The 18,483-nt window shown below is 38.3% G+C and overlaps 1 protein-coding gene across 1 annotated transcript in view; it reads left to right on the forward strand.

Moving 5' to 3' along the window:
* Positions 1-1,079: 1,079 nt before the first annotated feature.
* Positions 1,080-18,483, forward strand: part of CLCA1 (chloride channel accessory 1) — a 32,524-nt gene continuing 15,120 nt past the window's right edge. Inside the window, exons 1-6 of the mRNA XM_028511131.2 lie at positions 1,080-1,415; positions 7,049-7,189; positions 7,359-7,506; positions 10,052-10,157; positions 14,807-14,984; positions 17,759-17,977. Coding sequence (XP_028366932.2) covers positions 1,200-1,415; positions 7,049-7,189; positions 7,359-7,506; positions 10,052-10,157; positions 14,807-14,984; positions 17,759-17,977 — 1,008 coding nt within the window. The 5' untranslated portion in view covers positions 1,080-1,199. The remainder of the gene's footprint in view (positions 1,416-7,048; positions 7,190-7,358; positions 7,507-10,051; positions 10,158-14,806; positions 14,985-17,758; positions 17,978-18,483) is intronic.

Genomic DNA, 18,483 nt, shown 5'->3' on the forward strand with positions numbered 1-18,483 from the left:
GTGAGAGACAACCAAACATTGATGTTTCTCCCCCTCTCTCCTTCTCTTCCCCTCTCTCTAAAAACAAATAAATAAAAGGCATTTAAAAATAAATTAAAATAAAAGCATTATGTCATATGTACAATAAATGCATACATTTATTCACTAAGAATTGAATATGCTATTTTTATACAAAAGCATATTTGGATCATCTGGACAACCACTTTGAGTATATCCATTTTATTAAATGCTTACTTTTTGATTGTGTAAATATTACACACTTAAGCAATAAGTATTAATTATTAGCAGTAAGTACTAATTTCATTTTTATGAGCTAATATCAAAGTGGCAGACAAGTTGAAATCTGTGCTTAACAGCATGTGAAGATGAAATAAAGCCAAGAAGTGACTTTGAGCAATTTGAATACTACAGGAAAGTGGCAAACCTTTTTCAGTTTTCATCTGAGGCTTGGCAAACTTAATCTCTGCAGTAGCTGGCAGCCCATACATAATTCATGTCCTAAGAAACATTTCATTTCAGTAAAATAATGTGATGTTATTAATTTGAATTTTATTGAGCAATAGAGGTGTGATGAGGAAATCCAAAAAAGAGTTTGCTCAGCACAGTGAGATACAAGCTTTTATGCATTATCTCCAATATAAAATATTCAAGAATATCTACGTTGCTTGCTAATGCTTTTGGTGTGAGTGGATTGTCTAAGGAAGAGCCAAGAAGTGTTGAGGTTATGTCAGGATCGATAAGGATAAAAAGAATGACCACCTTGAGGGATAACTGATATATGATTTGTACCTAATGAGTACTTACTGAACACATAGAACAGCCAGGCCTCCACTGGGCAGGCAGGTGATGGAGGGTGGCCTTGTATGGGCCAGCCCCAGGTTGGGCAATCATCTGTAAGAAGTAAACATCTTTCAGTGGCCAAGCCGCATGACACCTGTAAGTCCTTGCATAGAACCGGGTGTGGGTTTCCCACCCTCTTAGCTAGCATCTGGCAAAGGTGAAGGCAAGGGTAATGATACTTTCAAATTAAATATTTAATGTACACAGAACTTAAGACTAAGATAGTTATTGTTCCTCATGTTGGAGACAAATAGAAAAGTGAAGCAATTGGTCAAGGAACTAAAGTCCTATGATAAACCACCTCTGATAACCTGCAAAAATGTATGTCTCTATAGTCATATAAATAGGGGTAACAGAAGATGCCACTGAAACCAAGATTTTCCAAAGAGACTAACCAAGGGAGATGCACAGCAATGGGGCCATTTAAGAGTTCTGTTTTCATCTTGGTCCTTCACCTTCTGGAAGGGGCCCTGAGTAATTCACTCATTCAGCTGAATAACAATGGCTATGAAGGCATTGTTATTGCAATTGACCCTAATGTGCCAGAAGATGAAAGACTCATTGAAGAAATAAAGGTAAGTTAGAAAAGGTATTTATTCATGCTTTAAAAAAATTAAGCATAATGTTATGAATATGAGTTCTATAAAGCCAGCTATGTGGTGTTGGCAAGTTGTTTTTATGTCTGAGCATCAGTTTATAAACTGGATATAGTAACAGTCAACCTTTAGGGTTCTTCTGGGGGATGAGATAATAAATGCAATGTACATAACTAAGAGGTCCACACATTGTTGGTGCTTAATAAATGATGTCTACATTTATTGACTGGGTGGTTCCACTAAAAATTATTCAGCTCTGTACTAAGGCAGAGCCAGGTACATTTGGTAGATATTGTGAAATGCACAGAGAATAATTCCTTTGCCTCATTTTACCACTGGCTCATATCAGATTCTCCTTTTTATTCTCCTAATTGTAAGCATCTTCTCTGTGATCCTAATATAGAAGCCCAGGATGTAAACCTCTAATTTAAGAGTAACCCCGACTCTTTAAATAGCAGGAAACCCTGCATTTTACCAGCCCCAAAGCAAGGGATCCTTTCAGGTTTCTGAGTGGCCTCACCTTACCTGTTACTTCTTCTGTGAAGGAAGGACAAACTAGGGAAGGACCTTCCTGTTCTGAGCAGAGGTGTCTAACTGTTGTAGGGTGGAGATGTCAGGTACAACAGCCAACAGCTTAGGATAAGAGGGGAAAGCCTTATAAATGACCACCCTGGAATTTGACTGTAGCACATCCAGAGGCAGCACTGTGTAATGAAGAAAGGCACTGGTGTATAAAATGGGGCGATAATAATTACCTTCCTCATAGAATTGTGCAAGGACTAAATTTAATAATGCATGCACATAAGGGAAGCTTCGTGAAGACTATATGGGAACTCTATAATTTGTGCATGTTTTATATATCTAAACTAATCTTAAAAAATTTTAAAGAACTTAAAAAATTCATGCACAGTGTCTGGTAAATAGCAAGAGCTCACTTAATGGTAGGCATAACCATCAATCACCAGTCCCCCTTTTAATCCTTCTAGATGGAAAGAGTTCATTCTTTTTAACCAAGCCAAGGTCAGTGAAGGCAAGATCAAAAGTTAATAGTGTTGCCCTGGACAGTGTGGCTCAGTTGGTTGGAGCATCATCCCTAAACCAAAAGGTCGAAGGGTCAATTCCCAGTCAAGTCACATGCAGGTTCAGTCCCAGTTGCAGGTTCAGTCCTGGTTGGGGCACATAGGAGAGACAACTGATCAATGTTTCTCTCTCACATCAATGTCTCTCCCTCTCTCTCCCTCTTCCCTTCTCTTTATAATCAATATATAATCAATAAGCATGTCCTCTGGTGATGGTTTTTTAAAAAGTTAATAGTGCAGAAGTCCCAGTGGTTGCCCCCAGTGTTCCTTGCTCTAAGCAGAACCAAGCCCAAAAAGATGGAGTTTGGAGAGAGAACCATCTCTATCACCAAGAGGAGTTCAAGGCTAGAGAACTTCGGTAGTTTTGGGGGACTTGGCAGGGGCTTATCTGTTTAACCCAAAGACTGTCATTTATTACTGCCATCGGTGAAAAGGAAATTCATACCTTTTGCAATCTCTCAACAATCAGACACCTTGGGTAAGCTTTGATTGCCTCTAACCTTAGAAATGGCATCAGCAAAAATGAAAGTGCCACCTGGAGCAACAGACAAGGAAAGTGAGTTTGGGGGGTGGGGGGCGATCTAGCCAATATGTTTCTGTCTCTGGCTGGAAAGACAGCAACCTGCCAGAATAACTAAATTCCTGAGCTCTAATGGCAATACTCATTCATATTTACATGGTGCTTCAGAGTTTTCAGAGTGCTTTTACCTCAGTCTTCGGGGGGTTTCCTCCTGAGAAATGTCCTTCTTACTACAATTATTAAATTGGCTTTCTATGAGTCCTAAATGCATTGGGTGTGAGATAAATTGGTTTTCACACATTGTAAAGTCTACGATTGTCTAACCACTATACTGTACACATGAAACTACTGTAAAATAATATTGGACGTAAATTGTAACTGAAAAAGAAAACAAAATAAGAGTTAAAGGCAATAGTGTGCTCAGAGTCCCTAACTAAGTAGTCAATAAAAGTGAGTTCCTCCCTACTGTTGTTCCAGACCTGCAGAGTTAAGAACCTTAATTGTGGGCTTCTTTGCCTTTCCTGGTGGTCCCTCACTCTGTTTTCTGAGGAGAGATCCCCCCTGCTGGTGCCTTTGTGAGGATAGAAGCCTTTACATCAGCTCTAAAATACATGCTTCTGTTCAGGGCATTCTGCTAAGTGAAATAAGCCAGTCAGAGAAAGACAAATATCAAATGACTTCACTTATATGTGGAACCTAATGAACAAAGTAAGCAAAAAATAGAAACAGACTCACAGATGCAGAGAACAGACTGAGAGTTGTCAGAGGGGAGGGAGCTGAGAAGCTGGGTGACGTAGGTGAAGGGATTAAGCAAAAAAAAAAAAAAAAAAAAAAAAAACCCTCATAGACACAGACAACAGTATGATGATTACCAGAGGAAAGGGAGGTGGCGGTAGAACTGCACACTTGAAACCTATGTAATTCTATTGACCGATATAACCACAATACATTCCATTTAAAAAGTATTTGCTTCTGCATGACAGTCCCCAATGTTTCTCCATCTATAAATTGCATTCATGGCACCTGCCATGCCACTGTGCTGTAGGAACAGAGAGAACACACTCCATAAAATGAGGAGTGAGAGTAAGGACGAAGTTCTCCCGCTCCCGCTCTCTCTCTCTCTCTCTCTCTCTCTCTCTCTCTCTCTGACACACACGTATACACAAAAAAGATACACAGTGGGAGTAGTGTACCTTGGAGGCCTCCTCAATGCCTGCAAGTCTAAGAACCTCCTGTCTTGGCACTCCTGGACAGTTTGCCACTCATCACAGCCATTTCATGCATTCGTGCATTCATTTGTCAATTCATCCAACAAATGTTTACAAAGCATCTACATGATGTCAGGAACCAGAAATCTAGTGGTGAACTCTATACCATCCCATCATTAAGGAATTTCCAGCTGATCCTATAAGCTGTCATCCTTGACCTCTCCAGGCCTCAAAAGTTTTAAATGTCTACTTGGATATGAGGTTGCCTTCTCAAAATCAGAAACAGGTGAAAAAGCAAAGATCCCCTATTAAAGTTTCTATTAAAACATGGAAGACAAGAGCATTTCATGCCAGTTATTTTTCTTCCCAGGAGACACTGAAAATTCACATTTCAGTAGCCAAACTATAATATAATATTCTAACTACAGAAAGCGCCTTACCTACTTTTTAACTTTTCTGGTGATCTTGATTCAGTATTTTCATTTTAAAAATGCAACAATGTTAAATCATCCAGTGGTTGGAAGAAAGAGATGCAAATCATCATTGAGAACTTTTTTAAAACTAGCATATTACTATTTGAAAGGGGGGAAACTATGGTTCAGAGAAATCAAGTGAATCCCCCAAGTTTATCCCATTAGGAAGTGGCAGAGAGGGACTCACCCTGCATCGACATGCAAGTACTGCTTCCCCATATGAAGGTGAACTGGTTCCGCTCCTCAGTCCAACCCCATGAGGCACTGGAGTCTAGGCACTCTGGTCTGCTCCCGGGAGAAATTCCCTCTGCAATGATCCCTTTTTTCTCTTACAATATCAGCATTTTTGTTTTTTTTCCATCAGCATATGCATATGCTATAATAGATCCTATTTAAAATAACACACACACACAAAATAAAATTCCCTTGCCTTGAAAAGCCCCTTCTGCTATGACATCGTGTCTCCATCCCCTTGAATTTACAAAAGAACTTGTTGAGCTGTTGTCTATATTCACTGCCTCCACTTCCTCACCTTCTACTCTCTTGAATTCGCTCATATGGAGCTGTTGGCTCACCCACGTTGCCAAATACCATGGTCAGCTCTTATACTTACCTTTCTTTTTTAAAATTAAATTTATTGGGTTGACACTGGTTAATAAGATCATCTAGGTTACAAATGTACATTTTTCTATGATACATGATCTGTATATTGCATTGTCCACCACCCAAAGTCAAATTATCTTCCATCACCATATATTTGACCCCCTTCACCCTTCCTTCCCCCCTTCCTTCTTTCTGGTAACCACCATATTGTTGTCTGTGTCTATGAGTTTTTGTTTGTTTGTTTGTTTGTTTGTTTGTTTGTTTTTCATTTCTTGGTTGCTCAGCAGCATTTGACATTGATGATCACTCTCTTCTTCTTGAAACACCTTCACTCCCTGCCTTCTGATTTCTTCCCCATGCACCAGCTGCTCCTTCTGAGTCTCCTTGGCTGACTCCTCCTCTTCTCACCACTAAATGCTGGTGGCTTCCAGGTCTCAATCTTTTCCTTGGTCTACACTCAATTTTTTTAAAGATTTTATTTACTTTTAGAGAAAGGGAAAGGGAAGGAGAAAGAGAGGGAGAGGAACATCCATGTACCAGAGAAATACTGAATGGGTGCTTCTCATGCAGGGGGCCTGACCTGCAACCCAGGCATGTGCCCTGACTGAGAATCAAACCTGAAACCTTTTGGTTTGCAGGTTGATGCCCAACCCACTGAGGCACACCTGTCAGAGCTATACTCACTGCTTAGAGCTGTGTTTTTTTTTTTAACAGACTTAATACCCTTTTAAAAATAAATCTCTTATAATACCCTTTCTACTCTTTTCATAATGCATCTCAGGAGCATTTATAATTTAACACTACAGCTCTTTCATTCTAGAGAAATAAAATTAGGTGTATTTTGAGAATAAATTATATAATTTTGCCACTTCCTTATATCTTACACTTAGTATTACACTAAAAGTAATTACTTACTATCATAACACTTAGCTAGCCCCAAAATTACCACAGTCACATTCATTTTAATTTGATTTTTCTCTCCAGTATTAGTTGGTGTGAAACCTTGATACTTACACTCTCTAATTTTCAGGTTCTTCCTTAACAGTTTATTGATCCTCAAAGGATCAAATATGATGATACCAATAGATAACATTTCATAAGCATTTGTGCTAAGAAAACATAGTTCCAAGTGCTTTCTTGACTTCATTTGATTCCCATCTTAGGAGCTAGTCCCCATATTATTTTCCATTTTATAAATGGGGTAACTAAGGGTCAGGAGGCCTCAAGGAGATTGCCAGGTGACCCACAATAAATGCTGGAGCCAGAATTAGGGTCAGCCTGTAAGTCTGCCTTGTCCATCATTACACTGTGACACAGACCATGTGATAAGTGCTCAAAAAGGTTAGGTATCATTATTATTTTTTTAATTGTTAATTTATTTATTTTAGAGAGGAGAAGGAAGGGAGAAAGAAAGGAAAAAAAAATCAATGTGTGGTTGCCTCTTGCATGCCCCCTACTGGGGACTTGGCCCACAACGCAGGCTTATGCCCTCATCTGGGGATTGAACCGGCGACCCTTTGATTTGCAGGCCAGCACTCAATCCACTGAGCCACACTAGCCAGGGCTATTAAAAAAGGTGTTTCAACATCTCCCTTCTGATCTTGTTAAGTAGCTGGTCTTTACTAACTAGTTTTTTTCTAATGTGAAATACAGATATAAATTTAAATGACTGGTAAAGTAGTCTACAGTCATAATTGTATTTGCTACTTATGTTTCCTTTTTTTCCCAGGACATGGTGACACAGGCATCTCCATACCTGTTTGAAGCTACAGGGAAACGATTCTATTTCAAAAGTGTTACCATTTTGATTCCTGAAAAATGGAAGACAAAACCGGAGTATGTGAGACCAAAACTCGAGACCTATAAAAATGTGAGAATATCAAGTACTGTTTGCAAATTCAATCTCCTTCTCTGATTTAGATATTTTTCACCAGAATATTCTAGAACCAAATGAAATTGTTTCAAAATAATCCAGTGTGAATAAAATCAATTTATTTGCTGAAATTTTGTAATGATAAAATCTTTTTCTTAAATTGCAGGCTGATGTTCTAGTTGCTGAACCTAATCTTCCAGGTAACGATGAACCCTATACTGAGCAGATGGGAAATTGCGGCGAGAAAGGGGAAAAGATTCATTTCACTCCTGACTTCATAGCAGGAAAGAAGGTGAATCAACATGGACCACAAGGTATGGGTAGAGATGAAGCATTCTGCTGTGTTTCTAATTACTTAATAATTTTATATTCAAAGTAGATCAAAATAGCATTATTTTTCTGAATAAGCACCTTTAAACCAAATAAACTGATAGCATACATTTTCACCTAAAATAGGGGTTCAGAATAGTACATTTCTCAGAAACTTAATTTTTCATACCTACATAAATGTGTAAATATACTGTTTTTAATTTTTTTTAATTATTAGTATCATAACATAGCTGTAAAATAGTTTGTTGAAGTACTATTATGTTTGTATGGATCTGTTAAGGGGACTATTGAACATATTAAACCTCATGCCTGCAATTCATATAGTAGCCACCAGATGGTGCAGAGTCACAGTGTTCTCAGACCTTTCCGCACAAATTGTAAATGGGGATTGTTAACAATAAGATTCTGGTTTAGAATCTGCATTTTTAACAAGCTCCTAAGTGATGCTGGTGATACTGCTTGACTATGGACCACACTTTGAGTGGCAAAGTGAATTTCCTTGCAGTTCAGATCTCAAAAGACAGTAACTAAAGAAAAAAAATTGAATTTTCTTTCAGAAAAGAAACTCTTTGCCCTAGCTGGTATAACTCAGTGGGTTGAGTGCTGGCCTGCAAACCAAAGGGTCATTGGTTTGATTCCCAGTCAGAGCACATGCCTGGGTTGCAGGCCAGGTCCCCAGTGGGGGGCCGTGTGAGAGGCAACCACACATTGATGTCTCTCTCCCTTTCTCTTTCTCTCCTTTCCTCTCTCCCTAAAAATAAAATCTTTTAAAAAAACAATCAACTCTTTATCATTCCTATATGAACTATATAGAACAGCCTTCAGAGAAAATGTTAAAAGAAACAAGCAATGGAGTATACACAATATATATTTTCTAAGTATAATCAAATGTAATTAGTATTGGCTAATTGGGTTAATTAATAATTAGTATCAGGTATCTCTATTATCTTGAAAATATTAAAACCAGCTGGATTTTTTTCATTTAAACGAAAGAGCCCTGGCATCTGCACGCCCTATCCCACATTCACTGGAACAGTTACAGACTTTATCAGAAAGAAGGGCCAGACATAATAGCTCTTTGTGCTTCTGCAACACCCTATTTCACCTCCATAACAGGAACAGGAAATGACCGACATGTGGCTCAATATATATGTGTTGGATTGATTCACCCAACTGCCCTATCTCACTCCTGAGCCCACTCCAGCCATCAGAGTCACCACATGTGACATCATTCCTTTACGATCCCTCCCATCTGTGCCATGACTCCACCTCTGCTCCCTCACAATCCCCCCTCCCCTTTCAGGGGCCCTCCACTGTTGCCCAGCACCTACAGAACAAAGTCCAGATCCTTGGTATGAGACCCTGGTGTCTCTTTGGTTGTAAGCCTTACCTAACCCTCCAAATTCAGCCCATCTAGGAATTTACATGCCAGAAAAACTGAGCTGTACATAAGTTGCTAACTCATCTAAATTTAACAAACACTCACTGAGTGCTTATGAAGTTCTAGGCACTATGTGCCCAGACATGACAACAAGGAAGTCATGATGACTGTCCTCATGGAGACAAGTGTTTGGTGTGGGAGACTGGCGAGTAAGCACCATTACAATATAACATAAGTGCCATAATAGAAGGTAACGAAATTGTAAAGGAGGGTTACCTGGCCTAGTCTGGGGATGTCAAGAAGGCTTCTAGGTGGATGGATACAAGCTTGATTTTGAAAGAAGAGAAGTAATGATCCAGACAGAGATAGGGAAGGAGTATCCCAAGTTCAGGAAAAATACACAAAAAGGAAGAGAGATGAGAAAGACCTGAGTGCAACTCTGGAAAGTAAAAGGAGTTCAGAAATTCACTGTGATTATAGTTTTGGAAGTAGGTGGAGAACAGCAAGAAACATGGATGCTGAGAGAAGCAGGGCCTGGACCATCAGGGACCTTGCCCACTACATCCAGGGGCTGGACTGGACCCTGAATATCACAGGGAAGCCATTGAAGACTGGAGATGTGGAGGGCAGCTGGGTGGCTATTGCAGTGAATCAGGAGTATGTGGCAATAAGGCTGGAAAGATGAGAACTGAGCAGAGGTCGAGTAGTCAGGCCGTGAGGTTTAATCAGTTATGAGCCACTAGGGATGCCGCCCTGGCTGTGCTAGCACTGTGCCCAGCTCCCACAGCATCAGGCGCTGACCTCCACATCACTGCACTTGCACCGCTAAGGGTTTCAGTTATGTGTGTGTGTGTCATCCACTAGACTATACGCCACAGGAAGACAGGGCGCTTGTTTTGTCTTTGTATAAATCACTTCATGGCACGTGCTGTGTGCCTAATTAGCACTGGTCAAGCCAAAATAAGTAGTTATATTTTTCAGAAATGGGCAGTTGGCATATTAGATTTATCTTTCTTAAAAAACCAAAACTTTAAAAAAAATTAACATAGAAAAGCATAATGCAAGTTCAGAAGAATTACTTTCTTTCAGGGTGAGAAGGTAATTTTACCATTTTTACTGTAACCAAGTGTTAATATGTTTTCTCACAGGAAGGGTCTTTGTCCATGAATGGGCTCATCTACGATGGGGAGTATTTAATGAGTACAATAATGACCAGAAATTCTACTTATCTCGGGGGAAAAAGGAAGCAGTAAGGTATGGATATTTTGACCTCACTTTTCCCAAACTATTTTAAGTCACAACCAATTTTTTTCTTGGTCACTTTTAAAATGTCTGTCTTTTGCCTTGTTTTCTTTCATGCTCTCTTAATGCCTCCTGTTTCAGATTTCCACAAAACTACCACTTTCACTCAGCTTACAAGCACTTCAGTTAGATAACTTCTCTACTTTGCAGCTACAAATCATTTGCCTCTCCTGGTGCCTCTAGGGCACAGTGCGTGGACTTCGTCAGTATGAATGGGCTTCAGAGGGATTGTGGAATTTACCTGAAAGACAACCCAAATATTAAAACAAAACAGAAAACTTCTCCCAATTTGAATTAAACCCTGTGTGATGTCAGTAGAAAGCAAACTGAACACTTGGAAATCACTCAGGTTGTCGTAATTTTATGGGTGAGTTCTTGCACCCAACAGTTTCAGTGACTATAAACTGCTTTAGTGTGAACACAAAAGATAGGGGACTTCGCAATTTATTTTAAAGAGCTAGCAGAGTTCAGATACTAAAACCTGACAGATGGCTTGAAAAAGAATTCTCTAGATACAGCTTTCTAAAAAGATTTTAAATAAAAGAACAGCAAGTTATATCCGGTAGAATTAAGGGAATAACTAACACACTAAGGTCAAATACAATGTCTTCCAGAAACCCAAAAAGACTGTGATAGTAGATAAGCAATTCTTATAGTATATTGAGTCAAGAAGTAAAGTAGATAATTATCCCAATAAACTTGCAAAAGGAATTTGAAAATCTTGCACACTTATGCCTCCATTAGAAAACAAAAACCTCTTACAGGTGAGACCATATAGTATTTGTCTTTCACCACCTGGCTTATTTTATTTAGCATAATGTTCTCCAGTTCGATCCATGCTGTTGCAAAGGGTAGAAGTTTTTTCCACCTTTCTGCTGCATAGTATTCCATTGGGTAAATGTTCCATAGTTTTTTGATCCACTCATTTACTGATGGGCACTTAGGCTGTTTCCAGCACTTGGCTATTGCAAATTGTGCTGCTATGAACATTGGGGTGCATAGGTTCTTTTGAATTGGTGATTTGGGATTTAATTTTTAAAAATTAAAAAAAGAAAACCTGTTTTTAAAGACTAATTAGTAGTTGGCACAACACCCCTCTCCACTTCTGCTTCCAGGTCTGCTTGCCTGACGGCCCTTTAAGACGTGCTCAGTTTTGGCTTGGTTATTCTTTATTTGGTGCTTCTCTCCAAGGGGAGCTGCACTGGGCTTAGAGCTCAGCCTTGGCTTCCCATCTCTCCCACTGGGACATTATTGCTCTTCACTTTTCCCTTTTTCACTACATTCAAACTCTCATCAACTTGGACCACTTCCGTTATATTCCCCTCATTGCTGTATCAGACACAAATAGACACTAAATGCCTCCTAGAGCCGTGTACACATAGGGTACCAGATTCCTTCAGTTGTTCCCTCTGCACTATATAATCCCGTGCCAGGGTCACTTCCCTGATCTGATCATATGTTGGATTGACCTCTCAAATCTCAACCAATGGATGTCATTCTACACCTGGCATTCACCTTTCTCACTTCCCTTTTCCAAGCTTCTGTATAGCTGGACACTGTATATTCCCTCAACAGAAAAGCTGATTAATGCACATTTCTTTCTAGAAATATTCTAGAAATATCTGCATATATGGCATGTTCTTCCTTCCACAGATAACATTAGCAAGTGTGGCTAATTACCATATCCTCTTAAAAAGTTTTATTATAACATATTAATAATTTATTGCTTATTATCTTCCAATTAAAAATTTTCAAAGGTCTAGAAGCAATCAGATAGTGATAGTATTGCCCACAATACAAAGTTATTTCCTTAATATGATGCGGAACATTAATTGAAAGCCCAGAGCCTACATCATATTTAATAGGAAAATACTAGAGACATTACCAGGAGTAACATAAGGATGGCCACTATTAGCACTGTTATCTAACCTTGTTTAGAAAATGGTAGCCAATGCCATACACATGAGACTGGGCAGGTTAAAAAAAAAAGAGGGGAGCAACTAGAAAAGAAGAGAAAAAATTGCTTTTATTCAGATGATATGTGATCCAGTTAAAAAATTCAAGGGAACCCTGTCTGGTGTGGCTCAGTGGAGCGAGTGCCGCCTGCTCAAGCAAATAGTCGCCGGTTCGATTCCCAGTTGCAGGCCAGGTCCCTGGTGGCAGGGGGCATACGTGTGGCAACCACACATTGCTTCTCTCCCTCTCTTTCTCCCTCCCTTCCTTCTGTCTAAAAATACACAAATAAAATCTTTTAAAAAATGAGAGAATAAATAGAAATTAAAATTAACAGGGGAAGTCAATAAGATGACCAGATGCAAAATGAATATCCAAATTGTCTCACCAAATACTAACAATAACCAGTTTAACAATATGATGGAAAGAATACTCCATTCAAGATAGCAAGTAAAAGCATAATGAAGTATAAAACCTTAAGAAAAGTGGATGTCATATTTGAAGAAAACTATAAAATCCTTCTAAAGGATTTAAAAGAAAATCAATATAAACTGAACAATTTTCAATTAATGAAAGATTTCAATTCAACCCAAATATATATATATATATTTCATAAAACTCTAGTCAAAAGTACATTCATTTTTACCTTATTTTTAAAATCTCAGAATTTATCCAATAGTAGCTGTGAATATTTTTGAAAAAGAATAGTAATGAAAGAAAATTTTACTTACTGAATTTTAAATATGTACAATGTATCTAAATTAATTAAAATGATGTGAACTGACAGACACATATATAATAATTTACTATTTATATAATCATTTACTATTTAATATAGCTAAAATTACAGATTTATGAGGAAAAAAGGATTTCTTAAGATATCAAGATGATTTTTAGCTGTGTGGGGGGAAATAATAACAGATCTTCTTCCAGTTAGATAGATTCATTAAATATAAAAATCAAAATCATAATGACAACTAGAAAAATATTAATAAGAATCACATTCTTATAGGGAGGCCTTTCTATGCATTCAAGAATTGTAAAACTATATAACTAAAAGAATAATAAATTTGGCTATGTATTAATTTAAAATTCTGTTGCATACAAATCAAATATAAACTAAATACAAAGGTAAAAAATAGAAAAAATTATTTGCAAAAATTTAAAAAACAGGCTTTTTAAAAGCTTAGCATTGTAATACATGAACTTTTGAAAACTATTAGGAAAACAATAACATCATAATAGAGAAATAGACACAAGAGAAAAACAAATACTCCACAAAGGAAGAAATAAAAATAGCCAATAAACACAAGAGAGCTCAGACGTACGAGTCATCACAGTGGTGCAACTCTGACAAGGTGAGGACCACCGAGGGCCTGGCGAGGTAATGTCGGCTGTCTCGGCACAGCCCTGGGAGGCAATCTGGTGACACACATCAAATCTCTAAAAAATTCCTACTTTTTGATCCAGTAATTTCACATTCAAAAATCCATTTTAAAGGAGATGAGATGATAGAATAAGCTGTATCGGCAACCTATAAAATGCTCAAACTTTTGGATCTGATCATTTAGTATGGGGACAAATCACATAACAAACTTGGAAACAGTCAAAATGTTAAGTGAAATTTTATTTATGCATTAATTTTTAATTAATAAATTTGTGCATTTTTAATTATGCATTTATCTATTTTTAGAGACGGGAAGGGAGAGAGAGGGGGGGAAAGAAATGTTGATGGGACTCGGCTGCAGGCACTCAATCCACTGAACCACACCAGCCAGGGCTGAAGTTTTGTTTTTAGTACTGACAAGTTTGGGGAGGAATCAAATTAAATTAATTAAGCTAAATTTATTTTACAGTATGAAACCATGCAATTATTAAAATCACATTTTGAAAGAATATATAAATTACAATAATATGTTAAAACTTTAATTATATGAACACACTAAGTGTTTTGACAGCATGATGTAAAGCGTCCTGTGCCATGTTGAGCAGCCGCGTAGGGAAGGACATGCTTCTGCGTGTCGATGGGAGTTTATTTCTCATTGTGGGACATGCTTGCTTTCTCTTCTTCTTCATACTTTTTTGTAATTTTCCAAATTCTCTATAGTGTTCATATATTGTTTATGTACTAAAAAATAATATGCTAGTAAAAGGCATTCCATTTATAATGGCAAAAACACTCACAAGCACATAATATAAAGAAAAAATTTAAAATGAATCTATGGACATACAAGAACTATGTAAAAACTGTGTGACACAAACTAATGAGGAAAAAGTGCAGGAAATGTCAGCAAGTCTTTTGAGGGAAACAAACGAGGTCTCCTGGTTTTCCAGGAGTGAGGGGCTAGATCAGGAGGTGCCTCGGGACTTTGATCCCTGGTAATTCTAACAGCAACCATAAACTACTCGGCTCTTCTGCTGCAGAGAAACAAATTCTAATGCCATTTTGGGGACCCTGCAGATACTTTTTGGCAAACAGAAATGACTCTGATGAGAATTAAATATTTTTTTCTATTTAAGCATGTATTTTGTTTCTAGAATTATGAGAGGAATTCATTCATGGACAAGGTCAACTTGAGAACTCAACCAGAGCCTAGCTCCTTAAATTGATTACATTACTTACACATCCAACCTCAATATATTTTCAGATGTTCAGCAGCTATTACTGGTAAAGCTAAAATAAATAAGTGTCAAGGAGGAAGCTGTGTCACCAAATCATGCAAGTCTGACAGAGTAACAGGGCTGTATGAAAAAGGATGTGAGTTTTTACTGGACTTCACCCAGACAGAGAAGGCTTCCATAATGTTTTCACAAACTATCAATTCAGTAAGTATCATTTTTTGTTAACATTTATGAACTTAAATGAACTTAATGAGGTTTTATCCCAGATGCTATAAGAGAGGATCAAATGTTAGGAAATCATCAGTGAGCAGCTGATTCTGTGAGACAAGCAGGGAGAACAAACTCAGGGACAAAGTCCTATCTTCCCCTTCCACCTTCTTTAGGTCCATTCCTGCTTCTTCATCATCTCCTTCCCACTAGCTTTTGGTTTAAGTGCTCAGAATTTCTTCAGATAGCCTTAAAGGCAGACAAGTGAAAATTTCTTAGTTACATAAGAAATTTACCCATGGAGATCAGGTGCTTCTTTTAATTAGTTAAAAAGCACATGATCAAGGATCAAGTAGCCTTTAGTTTAATTTTCACAGATCTTTTTTCAGCCTGTGTATTTACTTTTGTTTGTTAAGGGAACTTTTCTATCTTTTTAAGGGTGTTGGTGAACATAGGAAGTTTGTACATAGTTTTAATAGCTTTAAATAGTGTTAAAATATTTCTTAATGGTTTTTTAATGACCACTGGCCATAAGATAAACTTGATAAATTATCATTATTAATGCTAAATAATATACATCAGTAAATTTGCACAAACTAAGATTAAATGCATAAGTTAACTGACTTAAGTGAGGATGCTTCTTATCTTTCAGTCTCTTACACAGAATAATGTTCTCCTTCCAGAGCGGAGGCTCTAAAATGTGATGCCCATGGTTCCCAGGCCCATCCTTCACTCTGGCTTTGCACTCCACTCTCAGACTGACTCAGAAATTCCCAAGAGGCTTCCAGATTACATGTTTTAAATTGACCACACAGTTCAATTTGATGCACAGTGAAGTTTGGAAAACTCTCCCTGGGATTTTACGCAGAAGTTTTTCAGATTCCTTTGCTAAAAAGTCGACATGATGATAATATGGAAACACTACCAAAATGATCTGAAAATGCAAAAAGAAAAGTGTTTTATAGCTAATGATTATTTCCTAAATTATAGAATCCTAGATATTTAAGATTTTTAATTGAATGATAGTACTGTAATATCAATGAGAGGAGGCCCTTGGTTATACTTACTTTGTATATGATGTCTCCTTTTTTAACCCTCCAAATGCTAGGTATATAAATGCTTAAGGAAGGGGAAGAAACTATGATTTACTGGCTGTGTTATATTGGCCCTATTGCCTATGTCTTTATGTAATTCTTGCATAGTAACTATTGCCATTTGGTGGATTAAAAAACTGATGGGCAGATTGGTTAAGGTTGCTCAAAAAACAACAAACTTATATTGAGCTTTTATTATGTGTCAGACACCAGACTAGGTTTAGAGGAAGCAAAATTTAATGACAGGTTTTTGCCATAGATGGACTTACAGCCCCGTAAGTGCACTCCCGTGTTAAAGGGGCCTTACTGAAGTAGCCAGATGGCCCTGTGAGGCCACAGGGCTGAGTGGACATTCTTTGAGGGAAAGGTAGAAAATGATAATATTTTGAAAATGAACTTTTGGCTGAAACATGAAGGCAAAATTCACAATACAGAAGACGGAGGAAGAGGAACTCCTTGACAAAATGGAAATCACAAGCAGAGTCACATTGCAGAGGCATAGAACAGGCTGGCAAGGCTACTTGTGGGGGAAATCAAAGACTTGGAATTCACAGCCGGAGTGAGGATGGGGAGGGAAGCAAAAACGCACATTAGAGAGATCGCTGTTTGCTAAAGTGAAGGAGTACAGATTGTATTGTGAGACCAATCAAGACTGGCCACCAAAGGGTCTTAAGGACAGGAGTAAAAAGGATGATGCCTCTGGCAGCAGTGGTGTGGACCAATTGGAGAGGAGCAAGACAGAAAAGTCAGATAGGAGACTGCAGTAGTCTGGGGAGGAGCCATGAGGGCTTGGATGATGGAGAGTCCATTGGAAAAGGAGAAAAGATGTTGAAGTGGAAAGACAGTGGAATGTACTGATTTTGGTTATTTTGCAGTGGGAAGAAGGTGGGGAAGCTCCCAGTTTCCTGAGTTAGATAACTGGGTAGATAGTGGTAACACCAAGCTAGAAAATACATGAAGAGGAGCAGAGGTAGTGGAAAGGTGATAAGTTCCATTATGAACATGTGACATTTGAGGAGACTGTGGAACACCCAACTAGATTGTGGAGAAAGTTGGAGTGCAAGGTGTTGGTAAGTGACTGGGGAGTAAGGCCGTGAGTGGGAGGTGAAAGGCTAGAGAGATAAGAGTGTACCCGGAGAGAAATGCTGAGGTGCAGGTGTCTTGAAGATAGTGGTGATGGCTCAAAATAGCAAATTTGAGAAGTAGGAAGGAAGCCAAAAAGCAGGTAAATGGTTGCTGTGGAGCCCTAAGGTTTCAACAAGGTTGAAAACATGTTTTGACATAGAAAATCTGAATTATGACTGTGATTTTTCCCAGCAATGCCCTGCAGTGAGTATGGAATTGAGCTAAAATTATGGACTAACAAAACCGACTAGAAAAGAGGGCCAGGGATTAGCATATTTGAAATCAATTATTAAGGATTTTTTAAAAGATTTTATTTATTTTTAGAGAGAGGGGGAGGGAAGGAGAAAGAGAGGGAGAGAAACATCAATGTGTGGTTGCCTCTCACACACCCCCTCCTGGGCCGAAACCCGGGCCTGTGCCCTGACTGGGAATCAGACCCTTTGGTTCACAGGCCTGTGCTCAATCCACTGAACTACACCAGCCAGGGCCAATTATTAAATATTTTTAACCAGTAGTGTACCATTATCTGTATCATTTTGTTGACAATTTCAGATAGCCCAATTCTGTACAGAAAAAAACCACAATAAAGAAGCCCCAAATCTGCAAAACCAAAAGTGCAATCTCAGAAGCACATGGGAAGTGATTCGCGATTCTGAGGACTTTAAGAAAACCAGTCCTATGACGACACAGCCACCAAAACCCACCTTCTCGCTGCTGCAGATCGGACAAAGGATTGTGTGTTTAGTCCTAGATAAATCTGGAAGCATGGCGGTATGTGCAATCAGTCTTGATCCTCTGGATGCAGATCTCACATTTGCATACAATATAATCCAGCCCACAACTTGGAACTCCTGGGAATAAACATAACCCACAGAGCCAGACATTACAACACTAACCATCACTTTATTCAACAAACATTCAACATCATCTCATTTGTCAGATTAGCTTTCAGTTTACGAGCAAAGATCCAGTGAATTACACAGCCTTAACATTTATGTTTTACTGATGATATATAGGTTCCCAGACCTATTACTAAAGCATTGAATTAATATTGAACTAAAGCCTGATCTAGCTTTATCTTTTAGGGTTATTTTTACAAAGGCCCTGAACTTCTACTCCAAAATACTCCTAAATAGAAAGGAGAAAACTTCTCCCGTAGAAGGCTATACCTTGAGTAAGCTTGTTGCCATTTACTCTACGTTGAGACAACCACTTCCAAATCCCTCTAGCCTGTTCTGTGATTAGTCTGACCATCTAAACACAACCTGACTGCTTTT

The sequence above is a fragment of the Phyllostomus discolor genome, chromosome 5 (genome assembly GCF_004126475.2).
Source record: "Phyllostomus discolor isolate MPI-MPIP mPhyDis1 chromosome 5, mPhyDis1.pri.v3, whole genome shotgun sequence".
In the NCBI taxonomy this organism is placed as follows: Eukaryota; Metazoa; Chordata; class Mammalia; order Chiroptera; family Phyllostomidae; genus Phyllostomus; species Phyllostomus discolor.